Source organism: Toxotes jaculatrix, chromosome 8 (assembly GCF_017976425.1).
Source record: "Toxotes jaculatrix isolate fToxJac2 chromosome 8, fToxJac2.pri, whole genome shotgun sequence".
NCBI lineage: Eukaryota > Metazoa > Chordata > Actinopteri > Toxotidae > Toxotes > Toxotes jaculatrix.
Genome location: NC_054401.1, coordinates 12,195,702 through 12,214,766, shown reverse-complemented (window position 1 = coordinate 12,214,766; position 19,065 = coordinate 12,195,702). Strand labels below are relative to the sequence as shown.

At 44.0% G+C, this 19,065-nt stretch overlaps 2 protein-coding genes across 6 annotated transcripts; one reads left to right on the top strand and one right to left on the bottom strand.

Annotated features, from left to right (window-relative positions):
• Positions 1–1,465: 1,465 nt before the first annotated feature.
• On the top strand, positions 1,466–3,757 carry rnf41l (ring finger protein 41, like). Its single transcript, XM_041045052.1, has 5 exons — positions 1,466–1,671; positions 1,850–1,989; positions 2,690–2,852; positions 2,955–3,075; positions 3,365–3,757. Exons 1-5 carry the CDS (start codon positions 1,466–1,468, stop codon positions 3,755–3,757), a joined length of 1,023 nt encoding a protein of 340 aa, XP_040900986.1.
• An 884-nt stretch (positions 3,758–4,641) lies between these two features.
• On the bottom strand, positions 4,642–18,433 carry virma (vir like m6A methyltransferase associated). Of its 5 annotated transcripts, none has more exons than XM_041043557.1 (27): positions 18,344–18,433; positions 17,786–17,898; positions 16,339–16,425; positions 15,013–15,061; positions 14,766–14,928; positions 14,539–14,658; positions 13,786–14,037; positions 12,554–13,284; positions 12,000–12,137; positions 11,696–11,922; positions 11,049–11,576; positions 10,786–10,940; positions 10,622–10,704; positions 9,982–10,075; positions 9,503–9,891; positions 9,256–9,411; positions 8,909–9,144; positions 8,572–8,821; positions 8,256–8,473; positions 7,993–8,122; positions 7,656–7,799; positions 7,396–7,550; positions 7,013–7,109; positions 6,247–6,413; positions 5,771–6,120; positions 5,146–5,301; positions 4,642–5,049 (listed from the first exon to the last, which is right to left on the bottom strand). In XM_041043557.1, the coding sequence occupies exons 1-27, from the start codon at positions 18,404–18,406 to the stop codon at positions 4,826–4,828; spliced, it is 5,475 nt and encodes a 1,824-aa protein (XP_040899491.1). In that variant the 5' UTR covers positions 18,407–18,433; the 3' UTR covers positions 4,642–4,825. The 5 variants fall into 5 exon arrangements, with proteins under 5 accessions (XP_040899491.1, XP_040899493.1, XP_040899492.1 ...); XM_041043559.1 differs by having other exon boundaries at positions 5,152–5,301; XM_041043558.1 differs by having other exon boundaries at positions 5,146–5,298.
• Positions 18,434–19,065: the final 632 nt, after the last annotated feature.

The window sequence follows — 19,065 nt, the reverse complement described above, 5'->3', positions numbered from 1 at the left end:
TGACTACTGTTATCACTGCTAATCACTGTAATAATTTGTCAGATCCTATGAATGGATTTAATGTGCCTGCACCATGTCAGGACACTGGAATCCTCACAGGACTGTTTTCTCTTGTTTTCTTGTATGCTGATGTTTTGCCTTTGGGAAATTTTCAGAGCACCTCACAGCTGCCTGTACTTATAGGCCTGTATTTATAATATGAATGAAATGTTCTTTGGAAGAAAGTCGAGGTGACTTTAGCCCTCTTCCATTGGAGTATTGCTCTATACAGTGGACCCCCCTCCTCCTTGTCCATTCCATTTGGGAGAGACCCAGAGGTGAACTGTCCCCTGCGCCCCCCTCCTCTTTCCCCTCCTCACACAGCTTCTGAGCACGTGCCAAAAACCACCACTGACCTTAAAAACATTGAATGCATTGTTATACACTACATTAAGCTGAACCACAGTATAATACTTTAAATTAGCGCCACCACAGCCAGCAACAACTTTAGTGTTGCCTGCACATTAATTTATCAGTAATACTGTTCAGTTACACAAAACGTAGTACAACAATACTGATGGGAGTTGCAAAATGAGTACTTTTACTTTGATACTTTAAGTACATTTTGCAGATCTTGCTTAAATACAAGACCTTTGCTTGTAATTGTGTATTTAAACATTGCAAAGGAGCTGTTCTTCCACCACTGAGTCTAACCTAACAGACTATAAACAGACTGGGATGAGTCCAGGCGTTTGGGTTGCTCTTTGATGTTTGTGGTAGAGTATGTGTCATCTGATGTCCTGCAGTCTGTAATCCAATCACGGACAGAGAAAGAGTGTAATCCATGTTAATCCCACATCCAGAGAGAGAGAGGGAGAGAGGCTGAAAGAGAAACCCAGGATAGGGTGGGTTATTAAGAGAGACAGAAACATTTGAAGGACAGCAGTAATCTCTGAAGGCTGCACCACAACCCAGCTTCATTGCTAAGGCAGTGAACACCCTGCTGCAGAATTGTGTCTGTCTTTGAGTGTGAGTGGTCCTTCCCCTGTAATTCTGTCTGTCTTTCTGATCTGATCTGATCTCGCCTGACAGCTGCCTGCCTGTGTCCTGAACCCTCGTTGTCAGGGATACCTCTCCATGGAGACACAGTCCCAAAGGCAGGGGACGGCTTTAAGAGAGAGGAGACCCTCACCTTGATGGAGCAACAAGTCAAGAGAGAGGATGAAGAGGGGAAGGCTGTAGGAGCAGAGAGTTAAGAGGGAAGGCCACCTGTGGAGGAAACAGTGGACTGGAAATCAACAGAGGGAAAGAAGACAAAAGAGCTGGATGAAGGGATAGTGAACTTGTCAGGTAGGAATATTACTATTACTGTCAGAGCTGATAATCAAAAAAAGAGAACAAACAAATGAGCCAACATCGTGGCTAGATTGGATTTTCTTCCCAACTTTCTGTCATGTTTTGTGTAATCTGTCTTTGTGGTTGTAGGATGGGCTATGATCTTGAGAGGTTTGTGGGCTATGTGAATGAGGGTCTGCTGTGCTGTGTGTGTCGAGACGTGTTGGAGCGTCCCCTCCAGGCGCCCTGTGAACATGCCTACTGCAGCGCATGCATCAGCAGCTGGCTTGTCCATCACCACTCCTGTCCCGAGGACAGACTGCCGCTGGATGTGGGCAGTCTCAAACCACTGTACAGGTCTGTCTCCATCTCTGCAGATGTGTGTCTTTGTCTCTGGTTGTGTCGTCATCCTTCATAGCTCTTTGTAATTATTTCATAATTTTCACATTTTGTCTTCCTACTATTCAGCAGTCATAAATCTATACCGCTCATCTCTCTCTATTAAGATTTGCTGTCTTTGTATGTTTGATAACAGGTACATGCGGAATGACCTGAACCGTCTGCAGATCCGCTGTGTGAACGCAGGGCAGGGATGTGAGGTGGTCTGCTCCCTGGAGAGCCTGCACACACATGAGGATGAGTGTGAATTTGCCTTCATATCCTGCACTAACACAGGTACGACACCTCACACTGACTGAAAGGCTGCTCATCTAATGTGTTGTTTCCCTTCTTTCTCTGATTGAGAGATTGTAAAATTGAATTGTACAAAGGTAATGTGACACCTGTGTGTGGGGGAGCAACAGGTGCCTCTTTTTGTTGTCATAGCTACTCCACAAACTAGTCCACCAGTGGGACCTGTTCAGGACTCAAAGCTCCCACAGGCCTCACACACTGAGTGCTTTGTGGGTCAACTTCCCATCATTTTTTAATGAGCATCTGAAAAGTGTGTATGCGTATTTACAGTATTTACAAACTCTTGTGCTCATAATGTGCCTGTGACCTGTCATTGGCAGATGGAGAATACATATGTTACCATTGTGGTAGGTATAGAGACAGTGTGTGTGCATGCAGTGTGGCTTTTTGCAGTGTTAAATACTACAGGCACAGTTTTAATCAACATTCAACCTGATGTTTCTGTTACTGTCTTTGATTGCTGTGATCCCTGAGAAGTTTATCACACTTGGCCAAAGACAAGGCATAAAATAACTACATTAAGCTCTCTGGAAACTATTCATTCTGTAAATGAATACTCTTTTTTTCTGTTTCTTTTGTTTTGCAAGCAGATTAACAGAATAGCCAACTTATTATGTTGTGACAATTTTTTTATTTTTGTTCCATGTGAGGCTTATATATCACTGCACTTCTTTCCTCTCAGGCTGTCCTGTTCAGGTAGAGAGGCGGGGTTTGGAGGCCCACCTGTCAGAATGTAACTTCCGCAGCAGAGAGTGTCCCAACGGCTGCGGCCATACACTTCTCTCCACTGATCAGTCACAGCACAACTGTGTAGCAGAGCTGCGCACCGAAGTGGAGATGCTCAGGTGTGTATGTCTGCGGTCCGGAAGACGTCCTCAAAACTGTAATCCTGAACACAATTTGCTTTGCAAATCATAATGTTTGCCCTTATCCTACATTAACGGTAGGGCTGAGATGCTGTGCAAGGTGGAGGAGGTGAGACGAGAGATGGAGTCTCGGCTGGACTCACAGAGGAGACACATGGTGCAGAAAGAGTCGCAGCTAAAGAACGAGGTGGAGGAGCTCAAGGTGACGTGTCATTCCCGCTCATGTTTACTGTAACTCAGCAGTTTGTAACAACAACAGACAAAGTACAGGAGTGACAGTAGTGAGGCAAAGATTTCAGGTAAAGGCACAAGAGCTCCCATGATAACAGAGATTTTTCTTCATTTAAAGTTTCAGTTATAAAGTGACAGTTCTTTATAACTTCTACTTTCAGGCCCTAAATGCTTTATCCACCTGTGTCAGTAACACAGAAGAATCTACATTGCGCATCATGTTGATGCATGTTGGGTAATCTTGTGTCCTCTTCATACAGGGTCAGTTGTCCCGTGTGATGTGTGACATGCGAGCCCTGTTAGGAGCAGAGCGTCTGAGGAGGCAGGAGCTGGCAGAAGCAGAGCTGGAGAAGAGGGAACTATTGGAGCTCCTGAAAGATCTGCAGCCGACCAGGAGTCAGCATCCCATCGAACAAGCTGCCAGAGACGAGCAGTACGTGTCCGGGTGGGAGCTACACACCAAGCCAGCAGGACACCAGCAGAGGGAGGCGTCCTTGCTTGCCTCCAGTCTATCTCTACACTCAGCTCAGGCTATAAATGCATCAGGTTCACCTCCATCACCACAGATGGGTGAGGGGGCGCGCAAGGGTGGTACCCGAAGTCTGACTCTGGACTGCATCAAGAGGAAGAGCCGGGAAGTGACTGTCATCTGAGTTGGCTGGACTACTGGGATATTAGCCAGATCAGAAAAAAACTCTTCATTTTTTTAATGTTTGGCAGCAATTTAGGGTTTAGTCATCAAAATGAGTACAGCGCATGTAGAGTATAAATTAGTAAAAATAGAAATACATTGTTATGTTGTGGGCTGAACAATATGTTGCATTTTAAAGGGTTGGTCCTGTTTTGTGTAACTTTATTTCTCAACTAGCAAAGTAATCTCTTGTCATCTTATATGAAAGTGAACAATCTTATTTTGTAGACTCATGCTCAGCTCATCATTTTTTGAAACAGATCATTATGTAACATCCCTTGGATGTTGTATTCATCAGGTTTCACTTAAAAGCAGTTACTTCAAGTAATTTTCTTGATCTCAGGACCAAATAATTCCCAGTTTTTCTCATTACTGATCGATTGCAGCATTTTCTAGGTAGAAAAGATGTTTTTTTTTTACTTTACTGCAAAACTTGGCAGCATCAAAACATCTGTATTCTGTGAGTCCAAGCTATTCTAAAATGCTAGAAAAAATTCTTGGTTTGTCAGTCTACAGAAAAACAAAGCATATAAAGCAACTCTTGGCATAGATTTAATGTTATATAGTGCAGTTTGTGGTGAAACCTAATGTGTCTTGTAATAGTTTCCATCAAGACAACAGGACTGCAAGTATCAATATAACCTTTGATGTCAGAATGGTGACCTGGATGTCCTGCAGTTGCAGTAAGCAACAGCTATTTTAGGTTCATGGGTAGGTAGGTTCAACTCATGTTGCACATCATCCATCTCTCTGCAAAGGTTTCACTTGCCAAAACTTATAACCGGTAACCATGGTCACGGTTTGCCTCAGTTTGTTAGGTGTTCGCTTAAAAACACAAGTAACAGCTCAGTTCCTATCACCTTTATTCTCTGAATACAACTCATGATAACAAAACAATAAAACATCAATACAGAGTCTGTACGTCATTGCGACAACATCATCCCACCACGTTTCCATGGAGACGGAATATATAATATCCTGATTGGTCCATTTGTTGCCATGAAAGGCTGCAGTCATTGCCCAGGTGAACTTACCGGGTGAAGGAGCGAACATGTCTGCCCCGGCCGCCTCCGCTCCCTCCCCCACCACTGAACTTGCTCCCCTGAGATCCTCTCCCCCCACCTCCTCCTCCCCCACCACCTCCCCCGCCTCCTCCTCCAGCACTGCCGCCACCTCCTCCTCCGCTAAGCCACGACAGCCCGGTGCCTCCTCTGCCCCGCGGAGCTCGGTCCCGAGGAGCCAGGCGATACGCGCCTGGAAAGGAGAAGACAAAAGCATCAGGTTTTTAGCTCACTGTTTGGAAATTCATGCTGCAAAACCATGGCAAACGTGCACATAAGTGTCCCTTACACATACTTGCTGGGGGTTGTCTGGAGGGCAGCGGTCCACGCGTGAAGTTGCTCTGGCCTCCGCGGGGTTCACTGTAGGTTCCTCTGTGAGTGACAGCTGGAACTTGGCCGCTCCATGATGAACCTCTGCCTCCTTCTCTTCGAGCGTAGTTACCTGCTGAACCCCAGAAGAAAAGATCTGTCACCCTCTACTGGCGAAGAAGTGATTCTGACCTGCACTGTGTGTAAAAATTCCAAACTACTACTAAATACTGTACAACAGACTAATAGTTCAACATAAAACCTGAGGTCCCCTTACTTTTTCCAGCACTTTTAACCATATCTCACCATCCTTATCACTGAGTGAAGTTTGCTCAGTTTTCATGAAGACAGTTATCACACGACTTAAGCATGGAACTAAAAGGTTACTCCACATACAACATGATGGGGAGTTGACAACGGAAAAAATCACCATAAGGATTCAGCAAATTTCGTCTGCTGATAAAGAACATGAGAAGAAGTGAAAGCTATGGAAAGAGCAAGTAAGTGAACTCTGACTTCAGATTTTTGTGTCAAACTGATTTCATGGTTTGTCTGTATAATTATGTTTGTGTGACTGAATATGTGCGTCTGCTGTGTGCACCTACCGGACAGCAGTACACCTTTAGGTTGTGGTGGAGTGAAAAAGCGAGTCTGGCTGTGGAAGGCAGCTCTGCCTCTGTTGCCAGCGAAGAGTCCTCTGGTGGGGGGTTTGGGGGAGCTCTTGGGCGGTCGTTTAGGGGGCAAAAGCCCGAGAGGGGTCGTAATGTCTTTAAACTCCGCTGCCACAAAGTCATCCACATGCATACTGGGAGGACGGGAAGTGTTCTGTTTACGCTGGCGGAAGATGTCGTGGGGTCGGGAAACATTTTGTCCAAACCCTCCTCGACCTCCTCGGCCACGTGGAGCTGCCATGATGTGGGCTCTTTTAGCAGGCTCAACGTAGTCTGATTTACCACTGCATGGACATGAAAGAGATGACATTCATTAAGTTTAATGAAACAAGATTCTGTGAAAAGTATCCAGCCCAGATATGGGGAAAAAAAAAAACAAAGTTAAATGCAGCCAAAAACTGAAACTGTACCTTGATGTAATGAATGTTTCATGCTTGTGTTTGCCCAGTCTGAAGCCTTTTGGAGCTTTGGTGTGACCAGGAGAAGAGGGCTCAGACAGGAAGGAGCGTTCCAGTTCTGCCTTCAGGTCCAGTTCTGGACAACAGCCCTGAGCCAGACCCACCAGATCCACCTTCACCTGCCGAACAGAGAGGAGGAGGGACAATTTGCAGAAATGTAGCAATACCTGCAACTAAGCTATGAATCCAGAGAGTCTGGTCAAGCCTGAACATGCAAATGTTTTAATTTATAGCAGATTAGTGTCTAACATTTGGACATGCTTTGGTTTGAACCAGTTTTTCCACACAAGCACAGACAATCTTGTTTGCCTCAGGGTTGTCACTATAGTAATGAAGCAATTATGCAGTAATTATTTATTATTAAATTCATGAGAATGACAGTCAGTAACACAGGAGGAGGCATTCATGGGTTGGCTGATTTTATCTTGAATTTTAATTTTGTTTTATTTTATTTTAAATGTCTAATTTTAGTGCCCAAATTCTAGTTCTTGATGTTAATCCTATGTAAATAAGGTAGGCATTATGCCTGCTATTACTTTGACAAACACTGCACTGACAAACAAGAAATAATGTGCAAAAAATAGTGTTATACACAAGGTAATAAAACAAGATTAATAATAGTGACAAAATAATCAGGATAATAATTTTTGCCATTATTGTGAGGCCCTTATGCCTTTTCCTGAGAATCTTGGAAATGTATGTGCACATACACACTTACCATATCAAGGTCTGTTTCTATGTCATCAGTCTGGAAGGGAGAGAACCACAGAGCCTTCAGCTGCTCATCCAGAGCTTCTGACAGAATGAACACTGTCCTACAGATAACAATGCACACAGGTGATGATTAGTTTATCTCACAGTTCCTTTTAATTCATGTGTCTCAGGTTTAGTTCTAGATCTAGTTTCAATGAAAGTTGTAAAACTAAAAGTCACATTTACACAATTTTGTTATGAATATCTTATCAGATCATTCAGTCATTTTAAATCTACATTTTCCTCGGCTGGGATTGTAAATGCTTCACTATTGCGGGTACATAAAAAAAAAAAAAGCACACAGAAAAATCTTGATCCAAGTTATTTCGTGTCATCCAGAGGTCGCACCTGTGGTTAAACTGGGCCCCGAGTGTCTCAGGTGCTGGCAGAGTGGGCTCAGTATCAGCTGCTGGAGGCGTGTCGGTGGCTGTCTCCAACGTCTGCCTCAGAATAATCACATTTTCCAACATGGTCTCCAGTGACTCATCTTCTTTACACAGTTTCTACAAACACATAAACAGTAAGTTGAATGTCCAGGCAGCAAACAAACCCTTATCTTCTAAAAAAACAAACAAACAAAAAACATGTTATGTGTGCATCATTTGTACCGTGATCTGTTTCTCCAAAGTAGGGAGTGGATGTGACTCGGACTCTTCCCACTGCAGCAGAGCTTTCATCTCAGAGCCTGACAGCAACCGCGGAGGAGGAGAGAAGGAAGACTCCTCACCAGACCCCTGACCCTCCTCAACACACTGGATTATAACACAGACAGATCCAACAATAAAACCCAACTATCACAAGAAACTCTGCAAGAGATTGCTTGTAGCATCACTTGTAGCACTTTTTGAGATTACTGTAAGCATGAAAACCTCAAAGTTCCGTTTTCAAAATGTTATTAACAATAATTTCTAGTTACTTCAACCAGCCATAAAACTATGTACTTACCATTGTTTCTGTGTTGAGAATCTGTCTGAGGAAGTCAAGCAGAGCTGAGAGCAGATCTGCTGAATCCTTGTTAAATGAAACCAACCTCTTTAACAGTGAGCACAGGCCCGCACCATGTTTCTTCAGAGCACTGAAACAGAGATAAAGTTTAATCAAAGTCTTGTTTGACAAAGAGACGCTCGCTATGCCTTGTAGAAAGAGGAGTGATCTTAAAGGGAGACAGTGGTGAGACCGAGAAACAAGAAGGGAGCATCTGCTTTTACACTTTGAGATGGTAGAGTCCGTAGTCGTGCTCTGTGAGGAATGTCAAAGTCCTGATACAGGTGAGAAGGAGCGGGACACTGCTCTCTGCATTCCCCAAAACCTCCAACAAGGCATTGCACACTGCTGACATCATCTCTCGCCCTGGAAGTGCATTTGCCAGCTGTTCAACCTCCGACACACAGCTCTCACCAGGAGGAGTTACCACCAGGGAGATGTCCTGATGAAGACAGAGATTTCCATTTTAGGCTTTATCCCTCTCCCTGTGCCGACTTGTTCACATGTGTTGCTTGCCTTTATGTGCACCTCATTTCTTACCTGGTCACACAGTGACTGTAATATTGTCCCCACTAGTTCGCTGCATTGCTGCTGCTGTAAGGAGTGGTCAGCTGGAGGAACCAACAGCGACAGAAGCAAGGGGAACAGATCGGCCAGTTGTTCATCTCCAGACACAGCCCCGGAGAGCAGGTGTAACGCTGCGCTCTTACAAGCTCTCTGTGACACCAAGGCATCCATCAAAGACAGCAGACGCAGGGCCTGGCCCCAGCACACCCCTTTCCCCTCCGCCCTGCAGTTAAGACATTATTTTACAGTTAAAGTACAAAACTTGCAGCATAAACACAAATAACTGAGTGTGTGAGTGTCCTTCACTTACGGCTGTAGCTCCTCCAGCAGCAGCTCCACCAGGGTCTTCATGATGAGTGTTGCAGTGGGTGAGGACAGGTCTGCCAGCTGAACACACACTCTCCTCAGCATGGCTAAGAGAGGAGGGCAGCTGGTTGCACACACACACCTCAACGCTTCTGAAAACACTTTCCACTGGGCCCGTATGTGCATGCTCCACAGCTTCCTTGTGTTTAAGGCCACAGCCACATCTTGGACTGATATCACCTACAGATACAGCAGTAAGTCCACATAAACACGTTCACCCAGTCATTTTCAAAAGGTGAAGCAAAGTACAACATAGATAAGTGAGCAGTGAAACAGAGTGAGTGACGGTACCTGAGTGCTCTGCATTGGCAGTGGGAGAGGAAGGAGCTCAGACAGCAGCGTCAGACCAGAGAAGAGACCTTCAGGGGCTTTGAGCAGTGAACTCAACACCTCCTTTAGCATCAGAGACCAAGTGTTACTGGCCAGAGTCTCTTCCGTATGAGTCACCTGTAGCAAACACACACATCGTCTCAGAAAAACGACAACCAATGGCATGTTCTGTAACATATTTATTGACTAATCAAACAAACTCACACACCTCTTCATTGACACCCTGCGTGAAGGTGAGTAGCACATCAACGATGAGTGCCTGCACTCTGGTCTCCTCCCCGTCCAGACGTCCAGACGCGGGGATGGAGCAAACTATCATGTGGAGCGTCACCAACACGCTGGCCACGCGCGTGTCCCTGAACTGGAAAGCCCCCCCGCGAAGCAACTCCGTCAGCATGGTGCGCAACAACTTGAGTGTGCTGATACATATACTGAGGATCATGCAGCGCTGCGGCGTGGGGCCCATGTGTCCGTGTACACGCCATGGCTGCAGCAACACGCTGCACAGCTTCTGCAGGACACGCACACACGTGTCCAGACCCTCGCCTGAGAACAGCTGGACCCCTGCAAGGCTCCACTTAAGATCCCTCTGCTGACCTGCAGCGAGGAAGAAGACACGGTGAAAAAATGTGCACAATATTCTACTTTAGTTTTTTGGTTTAATGAACACCTGTTTTGTGTCCTTACCTTCCACAGCAGGAGGGGGGGACGCGATGTGACAGAGGACCCTGAGTGCAGTGACCAGCCCAGTTCCCTCAGCAGTCAACACATTTTCCACATTCTGAATTCAAGAGAAAACACACGTTTAAAAAGACACATGGCACTCTTTATTTGCATACTGCCCTGACTATGCTAGAGAGCAGGTATATGTTTGAGCAGTTCAGGCTTGTCAGTGAAGTCTGCAGTGTGAAGATACGGCTTCAGTATTAGAGACGAGGACAGATAGTTGAGTGGCTTAAAAATATTTTTTGCTTTGGTAACAGCTTTGTTGTTACTATAGTTTCTTATGCAGGTTTCAGAGCTTTAAGCGAACTGTTTTCATCTGATTATTATACTGAATCAGCTCTATAAACATCAGTTGAATAAATACGATTAAGCCCGTTGGTTAGTGTAGGTAGAGAAACCTTGATTCCTCAACTGAAACAGTTAACAGACTCCCTGAATTAAATGTTATAGACAAATCATTGGCAGCCACCCAAACACTGCCAGCTGAAGAGATTTATCACTCACTGACTTAATATAGCTCAGCTGCTGTTAGGATTGTCTGCAGGTAATATAGCAGGATGAAGCTCAAAATGAAAACGTAGCAAAATGTTGCTTTACTTACCTGTTTAATGTAATCGATGAGGGTGGGAATGCTGCCAATCTCAAAGCGAAGTTTCTCCAGAGGCTCCAGCCATTTACTGAGCTCTGAAAAACAAAAACACACACATTCATACCAAAACTTTCTCATATGGGATGATACATGGGTGCTACATCGGTAATACTTACCCTGTAACTTGGCATTGGTGTCATCAGCCTTGGCTAATGTGAGTAGCGGAGCGGCAAATTGTTCCATCATCCGCAGTTCGTTAGAGCTCTGCACCACCAGCAACACCAGCATACAGGCATAATTATACGTCACTGCTTTGCGAGCCTTCGCCTCACTGAAGAAGAAAAGTCAAAATATAATCAGACATTGATGCAAAGTTGCTTGAAACAAAATGAAGTGACAAAGAAAGAGGAGGAGGAGGAGAAGAAGAAAACAGCTGTACCCTTGTCCATCTTTGCTGTGGTGCTGGAGCAGGGTCACCAGACAGGAAAGGTTGTTTTCCAGGCTGAAAACATGGGCCACGGCACTGCGACCAGTCTGAGTGAAGGTCATCAGGTAGAGCGCATGGAGCATGCTCAGTACCTCTGCATTGTCACCTTCCTCCAGCCCAGCTCCCCCGTCTCCTCCTGTGGCCACATGGCTCATGAGCTCTGACACACCTTGCAGAGCATGCAGCGCCTGCATTAGCCACACATTAAAGCCCTCTTCGCCAAACCCTGGCCCTGTGAGAGCTCCCTCTCCTCCCGTAAACGTGCTTTCCTCGCCCTCGACCTCTGCCATCGACGCCAGAAGACGCAGCAGCAGGTTGCTGGGAGTGGGCTGGGCCAGAAGGAAGAGCAGACCTGACTGAGTGACCGACAGGAAGCGCAGCAGCTCTCTAACCGCTTGGGTGACACCTAAGTGCCCAGCTGCTGCAGCTGCCGACAACACCACTGACATGCTCTCCAGGAAGTGACATGCATGCATATACCTGAGAAAGGAGATAATGCAGTTTTATATATCAAATCAATGAGTTCCAACTACATTCAGCTTTGTGACTGAGATTTTGTACTGTGTGGGGTTTGAGGTCGTGTGTGTCTGAATGTGCACCTATACAGTGTTGGATATGGATCGTCTCTCTCCTGTGGTCCTGTTACTCTTGCAGTAGTTGGGAAGGCTTTCCCAGGTGGCTGGACCATGCAGTGAGGGGCCGTCTCAAGCAGGTGATGTAACTCTTCCAAAACCCCTGCCAACCTATCGAGCTCTGCTTCGCTCACAGGGGTGGGGTTTGGCGATGCTTCCTCCTCCATGGGGCTCTCAGCATCTTCTATCTCCTCCTGTGGATGATAGTTGAGATCAGAACAAAAATATATAGACTTTTGGACGTTACAAACATACCTGTGTGTGTGTATACCTGCTGTTGTTCACTCCATGCTGCTGCTGTGCGCTGTAGGTCACCCAGTACCTCATACATGTGACTTTTCTGTAATATGGCGTTGCCAGCAGTTATGACCCTCACTGTTTCTTCACGCAGGAACAGCTGGACTAGATGCTGTGAAGGACGTAAAGCTCTGTGATCAATCTTAATAAGAAAAACAATGCTTTATATTGCTTGCTTGTCAGTGTTTCCTGATTGCTTTCTGTAAATGTGAAGGCTGGACGGGTCTGTGAGTCTTTGAGGTGGACTCACCTCTGGGCCAATAACAAGATCAGTTCAATATGTGATGTATTTAAAGGCTGGCTCTTATTTGGATCATAACAAATGGTAGACATGGTCTTATTTGGAGTTATATTTTTCATTTTGAAGTGAAATCGAATACCAAGAATTTTTATTGCATTTCTGTTCTCTCGCTCTGGAGAAAATCCAACCTGGGATCCAGGTTAAAGAAATTTAGAGAAAAGTCTGTCTATACTGACATAGTGTCAACAAAGAAAAGCTTCTGAAGTTTGTATACTTCTGTTGCTAACCTGATAACCACTCTTCTCCGACTCTCTTGCTTGTAGGAAAGCTTCCACCCCATCAGGAGCACTAGTCAGAGCATCCAGAGCTCTCAGGATGCTCAGTTTCAGTGTGGAAGAGACGTGGTCCGCGTGGATTAGCTCCAGCAGCACACCCAGAGCCCCTTCACGCAGCAGTGCTGTGAGGCCCTGTGGGCACTCTGCCATGTATGATGCTAGCTTGGCACCAGCCTTCAATTGTCTGAGGTTAAGAGCAATGGGCTGTGTGAGAGCAATCTCCATACTCAAAGCTTGGAGAGCCCACTTGACTAAAACTTCAACAGGATCCTCCGCCTCACCCTCTCCCTGTTTAACTAAATAAGCCAAACCTTTGGCCAATAGTCCAGGTGCCTCTTCTAGAGCAGTGACCCAACGAGCATCTCTGTCGTCACCGATGCTAGCCAGTAGCTCTTTCAGCTGGGTAACAGCCTCAGCCTCCTCTCCACCTGCTGGTCCTTTTGTATCACCAGCATCCCTGGGTTCCTCCACACTGGCCTTCTCAAACTGGGTATCAAAACGAGTCTTGTAAGGAGGAGTGAAGTAGAGCAGCGGCCTGAGTTCTCGCTCATAGGGGTCATACTGGACAGGTGGGACAGATGCCAGGTCCTCAGGGGTGTAGTCCATGTCAAAGGCAGGCAACTTGAAGCTACCATTATCCAAGTCGTCTTCATCGCTGGAAATCTGCTCATAACCGTCATCTCCTGGTAGGATGGCAGAAACAGGAAAGGAAAGAAAATTTGACAAAGTCAATTTACTCCAAAGAAATTTGAAAGATGCTTCAAGCATTCATCTGGGTGTGTGTGAATGAATGAGAATGAGGAGGTCAATGACTTCTACATATTCCCTTGCTTGCTCATAAATGCATACCCCAACAAACCTATTCACACATGGCAGCATCACTCCAGGCATGCAGGGTTAGTTTGACATGCAGGATGAGACTACAGCACAAGCTCAGCCATGGCTGTGAGGATGTGTGAGGTACGCCCGTGCGAGGCTAGCTGAGAGTTCGGAGAATCCAGCGGTTGTAGATGGGAGGCAGCATGCCAGAGCACACACTCTCTTGAACTGTCACTCAGTCCCAAATGGACCCCTCTCCTGTGGCCCCCTGGGAGGTCTGATGAGTTTGCAGTACCAAGGGGTTCAGGGCCAAGAGTCCATTTGGGATTGCATCCTATCCTACTCTCACATAAGAACTCCCCTACCTTCCTCCATCTCCTCTTCCTCGTCCTCACCCTCATCTTCTTCCTCCTCTTCTTCCTCCTCCTCCTCCGGAGCGCTCCCCTCTGTCCGGGCATCCTCTTCCTCCTCCTGCTCCTCCTCATCCTCCTCCTCATCGCCTTCTTCCTCTTGTTCAGCATCGGAGTACGTCTCATCAGCAGGCAGGGACCTCTCAGGTGACACGGCCTCCAGGTAGTCGTCACGCCCCTCGCACGGCTCATCTTTGACCACGCCCACTGTGAATGTCACAGCACAAATTGGAGGACACACAGTTTAGCCAAAATACCCACAGGGCACATTTAAAAATTACAATGTATTGTGTATTACAAAAACAAAGGTCTGCTTCTGCACATCAATTTAGGGATCATACTGGTATTGCATGTTTTATTTTTATGTTTATGAAGGTAACTCAAAAAGCAACTGAGAAATAAAGAAAAATGAAAACAAACAAAAAAAAACAAAGAACCTTAGTCATAAACAATTGTATAAAATAATTCAAAGCACAAAAAATGTATTAAAAGAGCTAAAACGTGTACAACCATGCTATCACTCTATTTTACATTGCTAAAAGAGAAGTCAGTGTCACACTGTGACTAAACTAATGTGAATGAATATAAACACCAACAAAGAAGCTGTGAGGTAACAAATACTAAATGTAAATTTCTTTATGCATTAGTTTACTCATTTTTTTTTAGTAAACTAATGCAGTCTCTCTGTCACAGATGCACAGCTCTGACCTGTCACTTGGACCTGCTCCTCATCATCGTCATCCGGAGGTGGAGGTCCAGGTGGAGTACGAGGCCCTCTGGGTGCTGGTCTTGGTGGGCTGCCGTTATACTGGTCGTCTTTTTCCCAGTCTGGAAAAGACAAGCAGTGCGAGAGATTTAGGATGTGACAAGCAAATCTGGGAAAAGGAGGGATAAACTACTCACCGGATGTTTAGGTTCAGCTTAATGATGCTCACCTTGTTTGACAATCCTCTTGGGCCCGCTGGGCTGTTGAGGGGGTGGGGGTGGGGGTGGAGGGGGTGAATCTTGGTCATGTCCATGTGAGCGCTCTGCTGTACCATACACCGCCAATGTCAGACTGGTGTACCAGCCCCGGAGCACCAAGCCGTCTGTGTTCACCTGTTCACACAAACCTGTTTAATTATTCAGAAATCAAATAGGGAGAAAACACTGAAATGACTTTGTTTGTGGATGACCATTTACCTTTCCACTGGGTCTGAAAACGATGGACTTGTTCTCGTCATACTCCAGACTGAGGGTAGAGAGGAAGAAAGGGAAGATTAAAACACGAGGGAAAATATAAACTGAATTACTGAAGTACTTTTCCATAGGTTTATCATTCACATTACAGATACTATTTTGAAAATAACTGCTTTTTTGCAGTTGTCTGTTCTAGATAAACCTTTTTCTAAGCAGCACAGAACTGCTGTGCAATTATGTCTAAAAAGCACTTCCTTATCATGCCCTGTATTTCCCTCTCCCTGCATTTTCTATCAGCTCTCTATTGTCCACTGTCTAATAAAGGTCATAACCCCCCTGCAGTCTAAGGCACTGGTTCCTAAAGGGGGGGTTAGGACCCACCAAGGGGTTAACAGGATATTTATGCAGGAAAAAAAAACATATTTTACATATTTCACACATAACATATTACAGAAAATTTACAGACCTCTGTAAATTATTCAAACAAAATGATCTGAGAAGGAAGATTCAGTCCTTGAACTGGTTTCAACCTGGTGTCATATTGCAATGAATCCTGAGGAGACATAGCATTGTTTTTAAAGCCTCTAAAAAATAAATGTTGGTAAAGACTGGCCTTAATCACACACCATGAAACTGTAATATGGTGGCTTCCAATTTGGCCAACGATGCCACAAAAAAGAAACATGCCATGAAAAACTCATCTTGTTTAAAAATGAAGCAAAACAGCATTATCATGGTAATCTGGATTATCTAAATCCTCATCACCACCCCATCTGACCAAACTGATTCTTTGGCTAATAAATATTTGTCCAGAAACATTTCAGTCATATCTGTTTATAACATTTGGAAGCAATTTTAATACCAGTCAGACAAGTGAAAAAAAAAAACATCTCCTCCCAACTTTCAGAGATAATAACTCGGATGTGTCATACTTATGTTTATATTTAGGTTACGCTCTGGTGCTACTGAGCACATTTCTGTTATTATGGGGTTAGAATAAAACTGCTTGACTCAAGAATTCCACTGATCCATGTCACTGGAACCTCAGAGTTTTTGTGTCACTTTCAGCTACAATGTGGGTGGGGTTGAGTTTCTGGAGAGACCAGTTAGCCAGCAGAGAAACAAAGAAACCTGAGTATGGGTGGGTGCAACCTGGCCTCTGAGAACAGAACTCAAATGTTCCCATGACTGGTTCTACAGGTGAGACAGACTTTTGCATCTTAAGTCCTTTAAAGATTTGATCAGGAATTACAGATATGGAAAATGAGGTGAGGCTCGGAGGAAAACAAAAACAAAACGAGAAGGGGCAAGAGTGAAAATCATTCTGACCTGCCCAGTCTGTGGAAGGTGGGACTGTTGGGTTTGGTGACATTATTGAAGAACAGCTCCAACTGGAAGGCATGAGGAGACGTCTCTCTGGAAACACAAGAACACACGTACAGTAATGAGACAGTTCAGGCTTCATGCGGTGTGAGAAGTGTTTCTTTTTGATACACATATAGAGGAAGGGGGGTACCAGATAAAGGTGATACTGAATGTATAATGAGGGACAAAATAAAAAAAAAATTATCTGTTAAACAGTTTATGCCATGGTACATTCCAGTTTAAGATGGATGAATATATTAAAATCAGTGATCAGAACTGCTTTAAAAATCATTTTCTCAACTACTAGAAAATCAATTACACATCAATATATATTGATATCACAATATAAAACGATGCATGTCCTTATTGCTCACCTCTGTATCAATAGCCCACAGAGCTCTGATCTGATCTACTCCATTCTGTACATTGTTAAGTACTGACACCATTCATTCAGTTAAATTACATCACACATTACCCAACAGGCTCAGTGAGAATCAGGACCTGCTCCACAACAGAGATCAGGTGTCAAACTCTCTCACTCACGCATTCATTTATACCACAGACCTCTCCATTTCCTACAGACACACAGATATCTCAGGTATCTGTAGCAAACAAACACCTCCAGAGGCAATATATCATTAGTGATGAGGTTAAGGATTTCTGACCACTAAGGATACTTCAATCCAACTTTTGATACTTGGTCTCTTCCGATACTAAGTATAAATCCAACACCAGTGCTCTAATTTTCCCAAATTTAAATCTGCATACCAGACGTTGTAGTAATGCTTTTTATATAAGGCAGCATTAGGCCAGGGAACGCTGTAATGCTAAAAATGTCCACCAATACCACCAGGGAGGCATCTGATTGGTCCCAAATTCATTCTACAGCCTAACAATAACCCGAATCATATAGCCAGAGTCATAAAGAACTATCTTCAGAGCCAAGGAGAAAACGGAATCCTGCAACTGATGCTATGGCCCCCACAGTGCCCTGATTTCATCATTGTGGAGTCAACTTTTGATACTTGAAGAAACAGAAGACACTGAGGCATCATACATTTTTGAAAGCATCCTCACTTCACTTTAAGTGCCTAAAACTTTTGTACAGGTGTGAATATTTAAAATATTCAGTTTCATCTAAATAATATTTGATGCAACCTTATAAATATAAATTGGATGGACAAATTATTAGAAACAGTTCTCAATATTACATAATTCATCAGTTCTAAAAGACAGACCATAAAGTTGAATCTGCACCTCTCTAATGCACATTTCAACAAAGCCTGAACACTACAGACAGTCAGGACGTTAGGATTTACAGCAGGGCTGTTGGATTACACTGCATCAGTTTAACATAGGTGTACCCACTAAGATGTCAGCTGAATGTGTGTGAGTGCATTATAGCCCTTACCCAAATGCTCTGTTGTCAGGTAAGTTGCTGTGGGCTTTGATCCCTGGAGGAATGACCCGGACCTCTGTGATCAGCACCCCGCAAGGAAACCGCACCACATCCACGTTGGTTAACTGAAGGCCATTGATCAAAATTATTACAAACATTCAAATAAAACAGACCAGAGCATTCACCTTTTCTGCCCCTCTGCGGTAAACATGGCCAGGCTGAGACTTTAAAGTTAGCATTAGCCCCCTGGCTAACTAGCAAACAAACTGCTTAAGGATGCAAAAGAAAACAACTGCATAGTTATAGGACTGTGCGTATAAAATCCCGTTTAACACTTGTATTTGGTACGCATAACTGTGCAATTATCAAGCGTGTGTTTGAATAAAAGCTGTAAACTGCAGCGTTATATGATAACCATGATACTATTACTACTGCTAGCCAGGTTAATGTCGTTAGCTTGGAAGTTGAGCATCACTGCTCAAAACTCTTCAATAAACAAGATATAAGTTTTGAATGCAGGCAGCCCTGAAGTAAATACATAACAGTGTGTTAATGAGTCAAAAATATTACCTCTGCACTCTGATGTTTAAACGTATCTAGAAAAAGAAGCTCTGTAGAAACGTCCCCCGCCATCGCTCTCTTGCTGTTGGGTCGGGGTAAACTTCCGGAACGGCGAACACTTCCGGAGCAAGTTCAGTTTCGGCGATACATAAACATAAGAAACGAACACATGCACAATAAAATAAACGTATACATCAACATAAAGATTAGAATATTTTTTATTATTATTATTATTATTATTATTATTATTATTATTATTATTATTATTATTATCATTATTATGTAGTAGTAATAGTAGTAGTAGTAGTAGTAGTAGTAGTAGTAAGGGGTTGTAAGGGCTGTTATATGGTTGATGAAAGTATAATTAGTGGCATTCTTTAGGCTCTACGCTTTTAGGTATTTTATTTTTTATGTGACAAAAAAATATTTGCAAAATTTCTGCGTGGACCTTTGAGTTTTTTGAGTGTTTTAGGACGAAATACAAATGATTATTTCATTTCTGATTGTCCCATGTTTTAATGGAACCGTTCAAAGAAGATGTGTCATTATTTTATTTTAATTTCTAAAAATATCAAGCATAAAAAGGGGAATTTTAAAAAGTGAACTCGTAGGTGAACGTTTCTGCGCTAATTCAACTTAAAATAGGTGACAGGTGACCATTTTGCCTTCGATACCTGCCGGGCCTCGTAAATCATTAGACATACAAATACATAAAATGTATTATACACAGA

Coding starts and splice junctions, on each gene's coding strand:
- rnf41l (XM_041045052.1), top strand. CDS start 1,466: ATGGGCTATGATCTTGAGAGGTTTGTGGGCTATGTGAATGAGGGTCTG. Junction 1,672..1,849: donor AGTCTCAAACCACTGTACAG/GTCTGTCTCCAT, acceptor GTTTGATAACAG/GTACATGCGGAATGACCTGA. Junction 3,076..3,364: donor ACGAGGTGGAGGAGCTCAAG/GTGACGTGTCAT, acceptor CTCTTCATACAG/GGTCAGTTGTCCCGTGTGAT.
- virma (XM_041043557.1), bottom strand. CDS start 18,406: ATGGCGGGGGACGTTTCTACAGAGCTTCTTTTTCTAGATACGTTTAAA. Junction 8,474..8,571: donor TACAGTCACTGTGTGACCAG/GTAAGAAATGAG, acceptor TGTCTTCATCAG/GACATCTCCCTGGTGGTAAC. Junction 7,800..7,992: donor TTCTCAACACAGAAACAATG/GTAAGTACATAG, acceptor GTTATAATCCAG/TGTGTTGAGGAGGGTCAGGG.